Source organism: Cervus canadensis, chromosome 26 (assembly GCF_019320065.1).
Source record: "Cervus canadensis isolate Bull #8, Minnesota chromosome 26, ASM1932006v1, whole genome shotgun sequence".
Classification (NCBI taxonomy): domain Eukaryota; kingdom Metazoa; phylum Chordata; class Mammalia; order Artiodactyla; family Cervidae; genus Cervus; species Cervus canadensis.
Window position 1 is genome coordinate 22,347,472 of NC_057411.1, and position 18,229 is coordinate 22,365,700.

General features: G+C 34.4%; 1 protein-coding gene across 3 annotated transcripts in view; it reads right to left on the bottom strand.

Annotated features, from left to right (window-relative positions):
* Positions 1-2,115: 2,115 nt before the first annotated feature.
* SULT1B1 (sulfotransferase family 1B member 1) overlaps positions 2,116-18,229 on the bottom strand; it is a 34,377-nt gene continuing 18,263 nt past the window's right edge. For all 3 annotated transcript variants that reach the window (XM_043448489.1, XM_043448490.1, XM_043448491.1), the window contains exons 5-8: positions 11,681-11,807; positions 10,953-11,047; positions 7,010-7,190; positions 2,116-3,413 (exon numbers count right to left, since the gene is read on the bottom strand). In XM_043448489.1, coding sequence (XP_043304424.1) covers positions 3,301-3,413; positions 7,010-7,190; positions 10,953-11,047; positions 11,681-11,807 — 516 coding nt within the window. In that variant the 3' untranslated portion in view covers positions 2,116-3,300. The remainder of the gene's footprint in view (positions 3,414-7,009; positions 7,191-10,952; positions 11,048-11,680; positions 11,808-18,229) is intronic.

Below are 18,229 nucleotides of genomic sequence, written 5' to 3' on the forward strand. Positions count from 1 at the left end.
CTATACTTCAATATAATTTTTTTTAAATAAATGATCAATAAAAATTGCAATAAAATATAATATATAATAATTATGATCCCTAAAGGATTACTAAAGGATTACTGTTGGAGACATCAGTGTGAACTCTGTTTTACTTAATAATGATACAGATAGCTACCTATAGAACCATTTATAAATATACGCAGTATACACACATCAAACTCTTTGTTCTGTTAGCTAAGAGGGCTTAGGATCAATGACAACAGAGAAATAATAAACACATCTAGAACCAAAAGCTTGATTTTTATTAATTCTCCAAAAAAGGGAACTAGAGCTTCTTAGAGAAATGGTTGATTCTACAACTAAGATGCAGAATATACAAGATGAGCCTGGAGCATTTCACAGTGCCAGACATTAATAAAATGCTCAAAACAAATAAGTGAATAAAAAAAACTCTACAATAATGGGAATATGTCAAAAGTATTATGAAACCAACTAAAAGAGCTCCCAACAAACAAACTGGAACAATTTGAGCAAGGAAATATAGTATTAGTGACATAACCAAAAGTGTAATAGGAGTCCTTAATGATTTGAATAAATCATTCAGTTAATAAGTGATTGAGAATTTAAAAACCCCTCACATAGATAGATTTTAATTTCTGTAGATATTTCACTTTTAGGTAAATAAAGTGTTACTTCCTGCTTATTAAGTGTGAGCTACAGACTGTGATTTTCTTCCAAAGACTTAAATGTAAGACGTGAAACCATAAAACTCTTAGAAGAAAATACAGGCAAAACACTGACAGAATCCGTAGAAGTTATATATATACTGATATGTTTGGTTCTGTCTCCTAAGGCAAAAGAAACAAAAATAAGTAAATGGGACCTAATTAAACTTAAAAAATTTTTGTACAGCACAGGAAATCATAGATAAAATGAAAAGACAACCTACTGGGAGGATGGGAGAAAACATTTCCAAATTATATGACCAATAAGGGATTAATATCCAAAATATACACACAGATACAACTTAGTATCAAAAAAAAAAAAAGAAGAAGAAGAACTGAATCAAAAATGGCAGAAGAAAAAAAAAAAAAAAATGGCAGAAGACCTGAATAGACATTTTTCCAAAAAAGATATATTGAGTTCCAACAGGAAAAGAAAAAGAAAAAGCTCGACAGGTATGTCCTTGGTAGTCCAGGGGCAAAAAATCTGCTTTCTAGTACAAGTTATTCACCACAACTAGAGAAAGTTGTATGCTGTCTGTATGCTGTAACAAAAAGCACAACCAAGCACAACAATCAAGATTTAAAACCCAGAGCAGCCAAAATTTTAAAAAATAATGAATAAATAAATAATAAAAAGATTTTTTTTTTAAGTTCAACATTGCTAATCATCAGAAACAAAAAACACAAGAAGATATCTCACACTTGTCAGAAAGGCTATCACTCAAAAGACTAGAAATAACAAGTTTTGATGAGTATGAGGAGAAAAGGAAACCTTAGTGTACACTTTTGGTAGGAAAATAAACTGGCACAGACTCTGTGGAAAACAGTATAGAGTTTCCTCAAAAAACTAAAGATAGAAGACCCATGTGATCCAGGAATCCCACTGTTGGGTATAAATCCAAAGAAAACAAAAGCACTAATTTGAAAGATACACACACCCCAGTGTTTGTAGCAGCGTTTATAATACATGAGATGTGGACACAACCTGTGTTCTTCCACTGATGAGTGTGTAAATAAGATGATGAGTGGATAAATATTCCATGTTTATTAGTACTGAGTCATATGCCTCAGTCATACTACGTAGTACAAATAGTACTGAGTAGTAGAAGCAATGGAATAGTACTGAGTCATAGAAGCAATGAAATTCTGACATTTGCAACAGTGTAAATACACTTAGAGAGCATTATGCTTAGTGAAATGAGTTAGAGAAAGACACATACTCTATGTCATCCCTCATGAGTGGAATCTATAAAGTAAAACAAAAGACTATAACATAACAGAAACAGATTCAGAGATATAGAGAACAAACTAGTGGTTACCAGGAGAGAGAAGTATGGACAGACAAAATAGTGGTATGTATTTAAACTATACAAACTACAATGTGTAAAATAAATAAGCAACAAGGTTGTATTGTGCAGCACAGAGAGAGATAGTCTTTATTTTGCAATAGCTTTAAATGGGGTACAGTCTACAAAAAATTGACTCAATGCTATATATCTGAAACTAACATAATATTGTAAATCAGCTATGTTCAATTAAAAATAAAAGAATGCTAATATATCTCTTAGATATAAGAGATCTCTTGTAATGAGACATCTCTTGTAAAAGATTACCTTAAAACTTACACATATTTACTAAAAGACTTATATTCCAAGGAAAAATCCATCAAAGAGACCAACAGATAGACCTAAGAGTAGAAAAATGGGTGGAAAAGACATTGGGTTGGGAAGGTGTGGTGGACATTCAGCCTAGAGAATCTCTTGTAGGCACCAGATGGGGAAAGTTTTAATGGTAGATATGATTATATCGGAAATATTGAAAGTATTATTAAGGGATTCGCATCTGTTCAGATACAAGATGAAGAAACCAAGATGCTCCCAAATGTAACCATATCATGGCAATAGGAAATTCTCAGGAATCATAGGAAGCTGTTGAATTCTGGAAGAACTCTCCATAGGAAGTAGGTTCCAGCACTCAGCTTAGGTGCTCAGAGCGGAGCTCCTATTCCCAAGGAATAGCCAGAGGGAGACTAATGATGATCTTTCATCTTTGGAGACTTGAAAATTACATACTCAGAATTTAGAAATTTGGATAAACAGAAATCAGGTATAGAAACAACATTTCCAAAACCTGAACCATACTATCTGAGACATGAATCATATAATTGCAAGAGAGGCAAGGCCGGATGAGCTATGACTCACGGAACAACTTGAAATCCCGAAGACAGACAGTAAAGGCACAAAGAGTCCTGGGTCAAATTTTCAGGAAAGGGAAATTGGGGCAGAGCTAGGAAACATAGTACCAGTGTTAAAGCAGCATTTCTTGAGCCATGTTAGTAGGGAGTAGAACTTAATTTTAAACCACAAGGAAAAGGCAGGAAGAGTTTATGAAAAGGTAACGGTTTGTTCTTGTTTTAGGGACTCTCTCAAAGTGAATGAGGACCTAATTAACCACATTGAAAAATCAAAGCTTAGAAGCACATTTTTTTTTTTCCTTTATAAAACCATTCAATTGCCCAAATTAAATCCTAGCTGTCCTTATTTCACCAAACTGCAGATCAGACTTTTTTCTTCAGATTTTCAGTTTAGGTTCCTTAAATCTCTGTACGGAACTGAAGTTCAGTCTCAGACATTTCCTTCTTATAAATGGCATCAAATTTCTCATTTTGGGCCACTGTGAAATAATTCTTCCAGTCACCTGCAATCCCTAAAAATTACAAATAAGAAAACATGTGAATGAATAAAATATTTGTTTTATGAAGGAAAAGCCATTGTATAACCAAAAGAAAAGACTAAAAGAGTTTAAAGGAAGCCTTTCCTTGTATTTGAATACCTTAATATTCATTTCTTCTTTTATTGGTAATTACCTCCATCTATATATAAATAAACAATAGTCTTCACTGGTGACTCAGATGGTAAACAATCTGCCTGCAATGCAGGAGACCCGGGTTTGATCCCTGGGTCAGGAAGATCCCCTGGAGTGGGAATGGCTGCCCACTCCAGTATTCTTGCCTGGAGAATTCCATGGACAGAGGTGGACTACAGTCCATGGAGTCACAAAGAGTTGGACACAATTGAGTGACTAACACTTTGATATGTTCATAATTAAACAGACTCTGGTTTAAAGAAACATTATAAAAAGGGTTAGTTTTCTTGTCTAAATTTGCAGCTGTACAATAATTTCCTGAAGAGATTATTTTAGTGTTTCTAATTGTCCCAGATGGTGGGGTAACCACTGGTCGCTGAATCAACGATCAGGGAATATTTTCTAGTATTTCATGAGTTGCTTTTGGAAACTGTACAAAGAACTGGTGATGAGTACAATCAAACTGTGAAACAGAAAGTTGATAAATATAATTTCCCAGAAATAATAAATGAGGATGTTAGGATATTTGGATGATTCTTGTGTTCCCTGAACTCACTAGATACATCTTATTTTAATTTTAGAGGAGAAGAATAGCATTAAAATCAAACATATAGAATCACTGAACAATTTTTATAGAAGTGAAACTGTTGGGATATATATTTCCATTTAATCTTTTATTCTTGGATGCTTAAAACTATTTGAGAAATATATTTTTAATGTACTGCTGATGTGTTTGGAGGAAAACATTACTTTTCCAATTTATTTAACATTAAATTGTACTTCCCTGGTGGTCCAGTCGTTAAGAATCTGCCTGCCAATTAAGGGGACATGGGTTCTGTCCCTCATCCAGGAAGATCCCACATGCCATGGGGCAACCAAGCCCATGCACCACAACCACTGAGTTCATGCTCTAGAGCCCATGAGCTGCAACTACTGAGCCTGGATGCCACAGCTACTGAGCCCACATGCCCTAGAGCCTCTCATCTGCACAAAAGGAGCCACCACAAAAAGAAGCCTGTACTGCGCAGCTAGAGAGTAGCCCCCAGTTGCCAAAACTGGAGAAAACCCATGTGCAGCAATGAAGACCCAGTGCAACCAAAAATAAGTAAAATTTTAAAATGAATAAATACAATCATATTGAATTGCAAGTCTTATTAAACCATGATGGCTTCATGAAGATTTTAAATCATTTTTAACAAGAGACATCCCCATACACAAGATTGTTTCCCTGGTTACTACACTTTATTCTATTTTCACCAGATGTTGATAGTTCTTTGGAATGTATGTGAAGGTAGTTCATATTTGGGATAGTACACCTCTAAAGTTGTCATTGAAAAGAGGAAGTGTAGATTTAAACAATAAAGAGTCATATATAAAGCATTCTAATAATCTTCTATAATCTATTTTGAGTATAAATATTATATACACAAACACATTTGCTTCACAAGAGTGAGGAAGCATAAAAAATTTTTGATAAAATAAATTCTGGCCAAATCCGAAGATTTTCTGTTTTGTTGCAGTTTGGGACATAAGCAGAAACATTGGACTTTATCATCTCCCTATCATCATTAATATTGTGTGACCAAACTATGACCTTGATTATCCAGAGTGGAATCCTTCAAAACTGTTCTTAGCCCTTTATTCATACTTCACTTTTGAGAATTTTCCAATATTCATTCTCTTGCATTACAATATGAGCTTCTTGAGCATATATGTGTTATTTACATTCTAGAGAATATGATCTGCATATAGTTGTTCATGAAGACCTTTTCTTAAATATTAACTAACAAATAAAAGATATCTTTTAAGTGTTATTGAATGCATGAATAAATAAATGAATAGATGTTATATTAGATAAGAACATACTAAACTGCAAGATAATATGACTTCCGACTTTTGTGTATATAATTTTTGGTCAGAAAAAATACAATGCAAGCTTACATATCTTCTATGAAAATCCTCCCCCAAAGCTTGTGCTTCAGATGTTATTCTTTTCTCCATTTTATCAGTGATGTAACCAGAACTTTGGCAGATTTATTAGTGTATGCAACGTCAAAGATTCAGGGAATGGCACAGACTGGATAAACCCCAGAGCAATCTGACCACAAAAGTTGTGTCCTTCACTACTCCCAGGGGGGTGGAAAGAGTGTCTTTCTTATGTACTCTCTTCCTTTGAAGTTGTAGAAACCGTGGAATCCAGATACTGAGGTTATTTCTATACCCTAATGAGATATCATCCAATGGCATCAATTTTCATGACTGAGGAAAAAGCTCTCTTGGAAGTTATATTCAATGATCTGGTATAACAAAAATTTGCCTTGTTTAATTAATAAGGTTTTTGGTGGTTTTTTTTTTTTTTTTTGTCTCTGTTTCTTCCACCAGGAAAACGTGTGTGTGTGTTGTTGTGTGCTGTGCTGTATCAGTCTTCTTTGTTCAAACTTGTAATACACCATTTACAATGAAAAATTATCCTTGACCTCTTATACTAGAGCTTAATTTTTAAGTAGTGTTTTGAAAATTAAAAAAAAACAACAACTTAATTTGAAAACACTAGGTGTACACTAAGGTATAGAGAAAAATGTGTTAGAAAAATCTGTAATCATATAATACTTTCACAATTGAGGGTCTTAATCCACATGTTCGTATATACAATATATTCCCAGGTTATGTTTACTTTCAGGCACACCAACTGAAATTATATCTTTCTCTCCAATTCAGTAAAGAATATTGAAAAGATAGCGTGACATGACTAGGTGGATAAATTCTCACATTTAAGATAATAACACATTTTTGACCCAAACCACATATGATAACCCACAGTTTATAGTACTTGACTTAATTGAAATAGAGCCGTATTTTGACAGTGAATGTCATATTTCTCTATTGTTATCTTAAGTTAACTTTAGATTCCAGGTTTACCATTAACATAATTCAGATAGTATTTTTAGGGAACAAAAACTTCCCACATGTCCTTTCTCTTTGTGGATCCTTCCTAACAAAATGACCACTGCTTTCTAATGATAATGAGTCTATAGAGATGGTACTACACTGACTGACATTAATTTATTACTGGGAAGAAGGAGGAGGCCTGTGCCAATTTAAACAAAGATTTAAGTTATAAGAATAAAAAAATACAAAATGACTCACATCAGAAGTGACAAAACCACTCCCTTTTTGCAGGGTCGTAAAGAAAGGGAGAAAGATTATTAGGTACTCAAGGTATTCCAATAACAGGTCTACATGCATTATTTTCTTTGATAATTTCTAATCTAACTCAGCAACTTTTATGGTAGGTATTTTTAGTGTCCTTATTTTACAGATGAAAAAATTGAGCCCCAAACTGCCTAAGTAACTTGGTAGAGATTACAAAGCTAACCCTCATGTCAGAGCAATTCATAAGAAAGCAAAAAGGAAAAATAAACTCAGAAAATAGTAACCTTTTCGCATAAATGAGGACTTGCTGTGGTCCATCACTTCACTTGGCAGATGTGTATAATTCACTAGAGGGTTGTCCTTCATCATTTCAAATGATGTGTGATGGATTATCTTATCCAAGATCTCATCATCCAGGTTTTTCTCTAGAAATCGAACAACCTTCTTGATTTCTTGCTTTGGATTCTATCAACAGGGTAGAGATACACCCAAGAAAATAGTAAACAATAAATCATTAAAATAGTGTGAAAAAAATCATGAAAATGAAAAAAGATCAATAATTTATGTTTAGTAAAGGTAGAGTGGAAATATTTGCTTATTCTAAGTCTCATTTTTCATTCAAAGTACAATAATAATAAACTTTAACAAAATTATTAATAGCATTTAGTAAAACAGATTGTAGCAAAAATTTTAAGCTCAATTTGCAGTTAAATTTGAAAACTGAATGTTTTAGGGACCCAGTATCTTTATTCCGACTTTATTTTTCTGTTACTCCTCCAAATTGGTTTCTTGTTTATAATAATAATATTTAATAAAAATACTATAATAAATTCAGGGGAAACTGCAGATATTTTTTAAAGTTATAAACACTGATGAAATCTTGCTTGTATGTAAATTATTAAAAATAAATTCCAGTGAAGATGTAAAGATAGCAATACCCAAATTACTCATTAGTCATTGAGAATAAGAAGAAAAAAAAATCTGAGAAATAAATAATTTCTCAAATTCTAATGGCATTAACTTAACATCTGTAACTTTTTAGGGAGCTAAGCAAAAATCTATATAGATATGTCTAGAAAGATTTTGAAGGGATTAATATCCAAGCTTAATTTAGAAAGATGTGTCAGAGTTTACCAAGATGCAGTCTCCTGAGCAGTTGGAGAATAAATTTCCAGTAAAGAAAATATAACTCTTGGAAGCATCAACTCACTGTGTTAAAGTGAGAAAAAAGAAAAGTGGTTGGAGTTAGGGTTGAGTTGTTCATAGGAGTGAGAGAAGCTATGAGGCAGGAAAGATGAATTGGGATAAAATTTAGAACATCATTGGATGTCCTGCTGAAGGATTTGGATTGTATCTGTTATGTAGTAGAGGCACAACTCTTTAATAATGTGTCTTATTAACTCTGTGTGTGTTGAGTGTGTGTTGAGTGTGTGTGTGTGTGTGTGTGTGCATTGAATGTGTTTGCATGTGTATGTTTTGGTAAAGAGTTTCCTATAATGGAAGTTCTGACAATATTTTATGTATCAGATCTTGATAAGACAACACTGAGACAGCTATTAATGGGGTACCAGGGGTTAACATGACTTAAATGTCAGAAATAATGATAGTGCAGAAAAGACTAAGAGAAAAGTTAGTAGTGAAAACAGAAGAAACATATGGACAGGCAAACAAATATAGAGCAATTTCTGTTACTTATTTATAGTGTTTGAAGAATAATTTGGCCACTGCCAAAGTATCAGTGATGATGCTAATTTATAGACAAGTAGAAGTTAAAGCAGAGAGTGCTGGCTTCTACTTCTTTTTCACCTCATTGATTGAGAGTTTGAGAATTGATGCATTCATAAACCTGATGTAAATTACTAGGCTTCTCTCTGAACTTTATTCTTGATCTATACTTATAATTTTGTCCTATTATTATTTTTATATGAAAACCATTTCTATAACATTGTCTAAAATATAACTGTGATAGGAAAAAATATTTTCTAATAAGTTCAATGTATAGTAAGTCTGAGTGGGATTCAAAATATCAGGATATTCTTATAGAACTGATTAGGCCAGACTGTAAATCAATATGCATAAATTGATCTGAAAAAGGCATTTTCAATGAATAAGGAGAGAAATATTTGACCCAAGCGTGTCATGTGGGGAGCAGCGTGATGTCTGACTCAGAATTTGGATACCAGCTCAGCCTAGGAAATGTATTATTTTGTTTATCCTATGGAGAAAAAGAACTACATCCAGAAGTTAAATTTGCTTTCTTCATAAAGTGAATAAGTTTTACTTTGGTCTCCAGAAAGTAAAAAGAAATAGTTGGCACAGAAGGACAGTTTTCTGTCTTATGAAGAACTTATAACTTAATTCTGATTAACCAAACACTCAACGGAGAGCATCACTTTTTAAAAGCGGTTTCCTAAAACCACTCTAATTTTACAGTTGTCTATTGTGTTGCCAGCAAATTGTCATAAAGTGGCAATGGTAATGTTTAGGTCACAGATTCTCTATGAGCTACAAGTAAGTGTGATAGAGAGTGGGAGCCTGGGCAGAGTAGAAAAGGACTCACTGATAAGACATGAGAAATGCCCAGAGTTTCTCAGAAATACATGCAACAAGAGAGAGTTTACATAAGGTAAGGTTTCTGTGCTGAGTAGGATCAAAACAAAAAAAGTGAAAGTGTTCCTTACTCAGTCCTGTCCAACTCTTTGTGACCCCATGGACTGTAGCCCACCAGTCCCCTCTGTCCATGCAATTTTCCAGGCAAGAATACCGGGGTGGGTTGCCATTCCCTTCTCCAGGGGAACTTCCCAATCCAAGGACTAAACCAGAGTCTCCCGCATTGCAGGCAGGTTCTTTATTGATGTTACTCAGATGTTTGTAAGGAGAAGGAAATGGCAACCCACTCCAGTACTCTTGCCTGGAAAATTCCATGGTTGGTAGGCTACAGTCCATGGGATTGCAAAGTGTCAGACACGACTAAGCGACTTCACTTTCTTTCTTTCTATGGTTCTTTTTGGAGAAGGAAATGGCCACCCACTCCAGTGTTCTTGCCTGGAGAATCCCGTGGACAGAGCGGCCTGGTGGCCTACAGGCTATGGGGTTGCAGAGAGTTGGACACGACTAAGCAACTAACACACACACACACACACACACACACACACACACACATGTTTGTAATCACTGCTCATTCATTCATTCAAGCAATCACTTATGCATACAATAAGTGGCCATGAGCACCTATATATGTGGTAGGTGTAAGTACTGTGGATGCAGTTACAAGAAAGATAGAGATGCCTTCCATCAAGAATCTGAAATTCTACAAGATATCCTTATTTGCATGTTCAGGCTTTTACAACTAGATAAGCTTGGTTTCCACGTGTGTGTGTGTGTGTGTGTGTGTGTGTGTGTGTGTGCATGTGTGTATTTCCTAATGAAATAAAATAGCCTGAGGATAGGCCTGGAACTTTGCAATAGTCTTTAGGCTAATACTAGTTCATGTGGGAGACTAGAAAAATCTTTATGAATACCTGAACTAATAGGAAGAATGTAAAAGAGAGGAGCACACTTAAGATATAATAGGTAAGGCATGTGAACCAATGGGATGTTCAGGAGAAAATGGAACCATATTCACTGCATGAAAGTCAATGAGGACAATTTACTTTCAAACTTTCAACACTGAATGAACAACCAAACATCATTAACCAAAAGACAGGATAAAAGAAAAGGATTACCTATTGGAGAGAGAGAGAAGCAAGATGAGTTTAATTTTCAGCATGTTAAATTTGAGGGTCATTTTTAGAAAAACAAGGATCTGAATTCAGGTTAGAAGTTAAAATGGAGTTTTTGGTGGGTAATTAGCACATAGTCTTGGCAACAGTGGGCGTAGATATGATCATCAATCCATAATAAAGAGTTTAAAAAAAAGATGACTAAATGATAGAGATTCACAGGAAAACCATGACAAACAGAATGATAACCCATTAAATGAAGGAGACAAATTTGAAAAGAAAGGTGCTAAAGAGAAACACAATGATTAAAAAGGATAAGAGGATAAAAATGTCACTGATTTCACAGATTCATTGAAGATCTTAGCAAGATCTGGGTAAACAGACATGGAAAATAGGCAAAGCAGTTATATCATTTGAACTCCATAGATTAATTGAAAAAACTATTAATCCTTTTGCTCCAGGATGTAGTTGAGGAATTATCTACAGTGTATTTCTACCATTTTACCTCTTTCATATCTTCATAGAATAAGAAAAGTATTGGGTGTTCTTCCTTTTTCTTCCACCAACTTTTAACATGATTAAACCAGGAACCATAGGCCACTAAAACCGGAAAAACAGCTTATTTCCATAAACATTTATCAAATTAAAGATTTGTTTGTGAAAAATAAGTCAAATTATACAAATATTTTGTGGAATTTAGTAATAAAGGAACTGAAACTATAAAGTCTATGTGAACAAGTATATATAATCAGCTACTTATGGATGCACAAATTTCAGATTTTTAAATATATTAATTACAAAAGAAACATTTCAAATGGAAATACATTGACCTCCAATAGGTTACACTTGGCCACATGCAGAAGAAAACTATTCTTTTATGAAGTACTCATATCACTTATTTATCTAACTACTGTAAATGTATGTATAAAAGATCTAACTAATGATTTGGGCAAATAAATTTCTGTTGTGAGTAGGAACTTAGAATGGATTTTAGTGACTGAAAAGAGGTTTGAGAATATTTTCATTAAGCTGATGTTTAATACCAGGTTATATATTGAATGTCATAGCAAAATATTAAATGTATTTGATTTAATTTGAAATGATTTTTTAATATACTTGTTACTGATTTGGAAAAAGAAGTGAGTGTTTTGAAAGGGAAATTCATACTTGTAATGGTTAATATTATTAAAAATATTTTTTAATGACATTAATTTTTAGCTAAGGCCATCCTACCATTTCCAGTCAAGAATTTCTCTAGATATTCTCCCCAGGTTCCAGGAAGAGGCTGCAAATTATTCATTAAGTCAAAGTGGTAAAATGAGACAGCAACATCCTTGGCATTTCGAGCCAGATAAATGATCTGTAAGGGGAGGATGAAGAAAATCAAATGCATGATATTTTATTTTTTAAAAAAAGTAACATACAGTAGGCATGTAAAACAACAGATTTGAAATCCATGAAATTAAAAACAGCAAAATATTAAGAAAATTAATAGAAAAGAAAAAGTTGGATCTTTCTTTAAAAAAATCAACAAAATTGATAAATATCTACCAAGACTGACAAAATAGAGAGGACATAAGTTACTGATAATAAGAAGTCTTTGGATATGCAGGTACAAGAGATATGTGGAAAATCTCTAACTTCCTTTCAATTTTGCTATCAATCTAAAATTCTTTAGAAATAAAATTACTGTAGAAAATGAAGTCTGTTAAGGAATGAGGGAGTATTTTTAACAATTTTTCTTTTTTTTAATTTACTTTTTATTGAAGGATAATTTCTTTACATAATTTTGTTGTTTTCTGTCAAACCTCAACATGAGTCAGCCGTAAGTAAGTGTTAGTCACTCAGTCGTGCCCGACTCTTTGCAACCCCAAGGACTGCAGCCCACTAGGCTCCTCTATCCATGAGATTTTCCAGGCAAGGATACTGGAGTGGGTTGCCATTTCCTTCTCCAGAATCAGCCATAGGTATACATACATCCCCTCCCTTTTGAACCTCCCTCCTTACCCACCCCACCCCTCCAGATTGATACAGAGCCCCTGTTTGAGTTTCCTGAGCCATGCAACAAATTCCCATTGGCTATCTATTTTATATATGGTGATGTAAGTTTCCATGTTACTCTTTCCATACATCTCACCCTCTCCTCCCCTCTCCCCAATGTCCATAAGTCTGTTCTCTATGTCTGTTTCTCCATTGTTGTCCTGTAAATAAACTCTTCAGTACCATTTTTCTAGATTCAGTATATATGTGTTAGAATATGATATTTATCTTTCTCTTTTTGACTTACTTCACTCTGTATAATAGGTTCTAGGTTCATCCAACTCATTAGAACTGACTTTTTATGGCTGAGTAATAATGTTCCATTGTGTATATGTACCACAATTTCTTTACCCATTCATCTGTTGATGGACATCTAGGTTGCTTCCATGTTTTAGCTATTGTGAATAGTGCTGCAATGACCAATGGGATACACGGGTCTCTTTCAATTTTGGTTTTCTCAGGGTATATGCCTAGGAGCAGGACGGCTGGGTCATATGGTGGTTTTATTCCTAGTTTTTTAAGGAATCTCCATACCGTCTTCCATAGTGGCTGTATCAATTTACATTCTCACCAACAGTGCAAGAGCATTCCCGTTTCTCCACACTTTCTCCAGCATTTATTGTTTGTAGACTTCTTAATGATGGCCTTTATGACCAGTGTGAAGTGATATCTCATTATAGTTTTGATTTGTATTTATCTAATAATGAGTGTTGTTGAGCATCTTTTCATGAGTTTGTTAGCCATCTGTATGTCTTCTTTGGAGAAATTTCTGTTTAGGTCTTTTTCCCACTTTTTGATTGGGTTGTGTGCTTTTCTGGTATTGAGTTGTATGAGCTGCTTATATATTTTGGAAATTAATCCTTTGTTAGTTTTTTCATTTGCTATTATTTTCTCCAGCTCTGAGGGTTATCTTTCACCTTGCTTATAGTTTCCTTTGCTGTGCAAAAGCTTTTAAGTTTAATCAGGTCCCATTTGTTTACTTTTATTTTTATTTCCAATACTCTAGGAGGTGGGTCATAGAGGATCTGCTTTGATTTACATCATCGAGTATTCTGCCTATGTTTTCCTCTAAGAGTTTTATAGTTTCTGGTCTTACATTTTTAGGTCTTTAATCCATTTTGAGTTTAGCTTTGTGTATGGTGTTAGGAAGTATTCTAATTGCATTCTTTTACATGTAGCTGTCTAGTTTTCCCAGCACCATTTACTGGAGAGCCTGTCTTTGCCTCATTGTATATTCTTGCCTCCTTTGTCAAAAATAAGGTACCCGTAGGTGCATGGGTTTATTTCTGGGCTTTCTATCTTATTCCATTGGTCTATACTTCTGTTTTTGTGACAGTACCATACTGTCTTGATGACTGTAGCTTTGCAATATAATATGAAGTCAGGAAGGTTGAGTCCTCCAGCTCCATTTTTCTTTCTCAAGACTGCTTTGGCTATTCAGGGTCTTTTGTGTTTGCATATGAATTGTGAGGTTTTTTGTTCTTGTTCTGTGAAAAATTCCACTGGTAATTTGATAGGAATTGCATTGAATCTGTAGGTTGTATTTGGTAGTATAGTCATTTTCACAATATTGATTCTTCCTACCCAGGAACAGGGAATATCCTTCCATCTGTTTATGTCATCTTTGATTTCTTTCATTAGTGTCTTATAATTTTCTGTGTACAGTTCTTTTGTCTCCTTAGGTAAGTTTATTCCAAGATATTTAATTCTTTTTGTTGCAGTGGTGAATGGGATTGATTCCTTAATTTCTCTTTCTGATTTTTCATTGTTAGTATATGGAAATGCAAGTGATTTCTGTGCATTGATTTTGTATCCTGCAACACTGTTAAATTCACTGATTAGCTCTAGTAATTTTCTGATACTGTCTTTAGTGTTGTCTATGTACAAAATCATGTCATCTGCAAACAGTGAGAGCTTTACTTCTTTTCTGATCTGGATTCCTTTTATTTATTTTTCTTCTCTGATTGCTGTAGCTAGGACTTCCAGAACTATGTTGAATAATAGTGGCAGAAGTGAACACCCTTGTCTTATCTCTGATCTTAGGGGGAATGCTTTCAGTTTTTCACCATTGAGAATAATGTTTACTGTAGGCTTATCATATATGGCCTTTATTTGTTGAGATTGGTTCCTTCTATGCCCATTTCTTGAAGAGTTTTAATCATACATGGGTGCTGAATTTTGTCAAAGGCTTTTTCTGCATCTATTGAGATTGTATTATGATTTTTATCTTTCAGTTTGTTAATATGGTATATCACATTGATTGATTTGCATATATAGAAGAATCCTTGCATCCCTGGAATAAACACAATTTGATCATGGTGTATGAGCTTTTTGATAAGTTGCTGAATTGTGTTTGCTAAAATTTTGTTGAGAAGTTTTACATCTATGTTCATCAGTGATATTGGCCTGTAATTTTCTTTTTTGTGTTGTCTTTGTCTGGTTTTGGTATCAAGGTGATGGTGGCCTTGTAGGAAGAGTTTGGAAGTGTTCATTTCTCTGCAATTTTCTGAAAGAATTTTAAAAGGATAGGCATTAGCTCTGCTCTAAATGTTTGATAGAACTCTCTTGTGATGCCATCTGGTCCTGAGCTTTTGTTTTTTGAATTTTTTTTTTTTTTTAGTCACAGCTTCAAATTCAGTGCTTATAATTGGGTTGTTCATACTTCTGTTTCTTCCTGGTTCAGTCTTGGAAGATTGAACTTTTCTAAGAAACTGTCCATTTCTTCCAGGTTATCTATTTTATTGCCATATAGTTGTTCATAATAGTCTTTTATAATCCTTTGTATTTCTGCATTGTCTGTTGAAACCTCTCCTTTTTAATTTCTAATTTTGTTGGTTTGATTCTTCTCTCTTTTTGTCTTGATGAGTCTGGCTAAAGTTTTGTCAATTTTGTTTATCTTCTCAAAGAATCAGCTTTTAGGTTTTTATTTTTTTAGCTTTTGGTTTTATTCATCTTTACTATTGTTTTTTGTCTTTTTCACTTATTTCTGCTCTGATCCTCATGATTTCTTTCCTTCTACTAATTTTTGTTGTTGTTCTTCATCTTCTTTTTCCAGTTGTTTTAGGTGCAAAGTTAGATTTTTATTCAGTGTTTTTTTTTTTTGTTTCTTGAGGTACAATTGTATTACTATAAACATCCCTCTTAGAATTGCTTTTGTTGCATCCCATAGGTTTTGAGTTGTTGTATTTTCATTGTCATTTGTTTCTAGAAATTTTTTAATTTCCCTTTTGATTTCTTTAGTAACCTGTTGATTATTTAGAAACATGTTGTTTAATCTCCATGTGTTTGTGCTTTTTACAGTTTTTTTTTTTTTTTCTTGTAATTGATATCTAGTCTGATAGCATTGTGGTCAGAGAAGATGCTTGATACAATTTCAACTTTCTTAAATTTACTGAGGTTTGATTTGTGGCCCAAGATGTGGTCTATCCTGGAGAATGTTCCATGTGCACTAGAGAAGAAGTTGTATTCTTCTGCATTTGGATGGAATGTCCTGAAGATATCAATGAGATCCATCTTGTCTAATGTGTTATTTAAGACTTGTGTTTCCTTATTCGTTTTCTGTTTTGGTGATTTGTCCACTGGTGTGAGTGCAGTGTTAAAGTATCCTACTATTACTGTGCTACTGTCAATTTATCCTTTTTTGTCTGCTAGTGTTTGTCTTATGTATTGAGGTGCTCCTTTGTTGGGTGCATAGATATTTATGATCATTATGTCTTCCTCTTGGATTGATCCCTTGATCATTATGCAGTGTCCTCCCTTACCTCTTGCAATCTTCTTTATTTTAAGGTCTATTTCATCTGACATGAGGATTGCTACTCCAGCTGCTTTTTGCTTCCCATTTGCATGGAATATATTTTTTCATCCTCTTACTTTCAGTCTATATGTGTCTCAAAGTCTGAAGTGGGTTTCTTATAGACAGCATATATATGGGTCTTGTTTTTGTATCCATTCAGCCAGTCTGTGTCTTTTGGTTGGAGCATTTAATCCATTTACATTTAAAGTAATTATTGATATATATGTTCCTATTGCCATTTTCTTAATTGTTTAGGGTCGATTTTGTAGATCGTTTTTCTTCTTTTGTATTTCTTGACTACATATGTCCCTTTAACATTTGTTATAAAGCTGGTTTGGTGGTAGTGAATTCTCTTTTAACTTTTGCTTGTCTGAAAAGCTTTTTATTCCTCCATCAATTTTGAATGAGATCCTTGCTGGGTACATTAATCTTGGTTGTAGACTTTTCCCTTTCAGTTCTTTGAATATATCCTGCCATTCCCTTCTGGTCTGAAGAGTTTCTGATAAAAGATCAGCTGTTAAGTGTTTGGGGTTTCCTTTGTATGTTACTTGTTCTTTTTCCCTTGCTGCTTTTGATATTCTTTTTTGTGTGTGTTTGTGTCATAGCTCAGTTGGTAAAACATCTGCCTGCAATGTGGGAGACTTGAGTTCAATTCCTGGGTCAGGAAGTCCCCCTGGGGAAGGAAATGGCAACCCACTCTAGTATTCTTGCCTGAAGAATTACATGGACAGAGGAGCCTGGCAGGCTACTGTTCGTGGGATCTCAAGAGTCAGACACAACTTAGCACTATCTTTTTCTTTCTCTGTGTTTAGTCTTTGTTAGTTTGATTAGTATGTGTCTTGGCATGTTTCTCCTTGGGTTTATCCTGTATGAGACTCTTTGTACCTGTTGAACTTGATTGACTATTTCCTTTTCCATGCTGGGGACATTTTCAACTATAATCTCTTCAAACATTTTCTCATATCCTTTCTTTTTCTCTTCTTCTTCTGGGACACTTATATTTCGAATGTTGGTGTGTTTGATATTGTCCCAGAGGTCTCTGAGACTATCCTCAGTTCTTTTTATTCCTTCTACTTTATTCTGCTCTTCAGAAGTTATTTCCACCATTTTGTCTCCAGCTCACTGATTCCTTCTTCTGCTTCAGATATTCTGCTATTGAATCCTTCTAGAGTATTTTTAATTTCAGTAATTGTGTTGTTTGTATGTTTATCCTTTAATTCTTCTAGGTCTTTGTTAATTGATTCTTGCATTTCCTCCATTTTGTTTACAAGGTTTTGGATCATGTTTATTATCATTATTCTGAATTCTCTTTCCTATTGCCTATTTCCTCTTCTTCTTCTTCTTCTTTTTTTTGGCTTCTGGTTTCTAGTTTGTTCCTTCATTTGTGTAGTATTTCTCTGCCTTTTCATATTTTGTTTTAACTTGCTGTGTTTGAGGTCTCCTTTTCCCAGGCTTCAAGGTTGAATTCTTTCTTCCTTTCGGTTTCTGCCCTCTTAAGGTTGGTCCAGTGGTTTGTGTAAGCTTAGTATAGGGAGAGATTTGTGCTGAGTTTTTGTTTGTTTGTTTTTCCTCTGATGGCAAGGCTGAGTGAGGTGGTAATCCTGTCTGCTGATGACTGGGTTTGTAATTTTGTTTTCTTTGTTGTTTAAATGAGGTGTCCTGCACAGGGTGCTACTGGTGGATGGGTGATGCTGGGTCTTGTATTCAAGTGGTTTCCTTTGTGTGTGTGAGTTCTAACTATTTGATGCTCCCTAGAGTTAGTTTTCTGGTAGTCTAGGGTCTTGGAGTCAGTGCTCCCACTCTAAAGGTTCAGGGCTTGGTCTTTTCTGTCCACTTGGCTTCATTTGAAAATGAGCTACTTTAATTAACTTCTCTCCACTGTGGCAGCAGAGACCAAGCTTGTCCTTCTTCGTAGAGGAGATGCCACCTCAGCCTTTCACGAGGTGCTC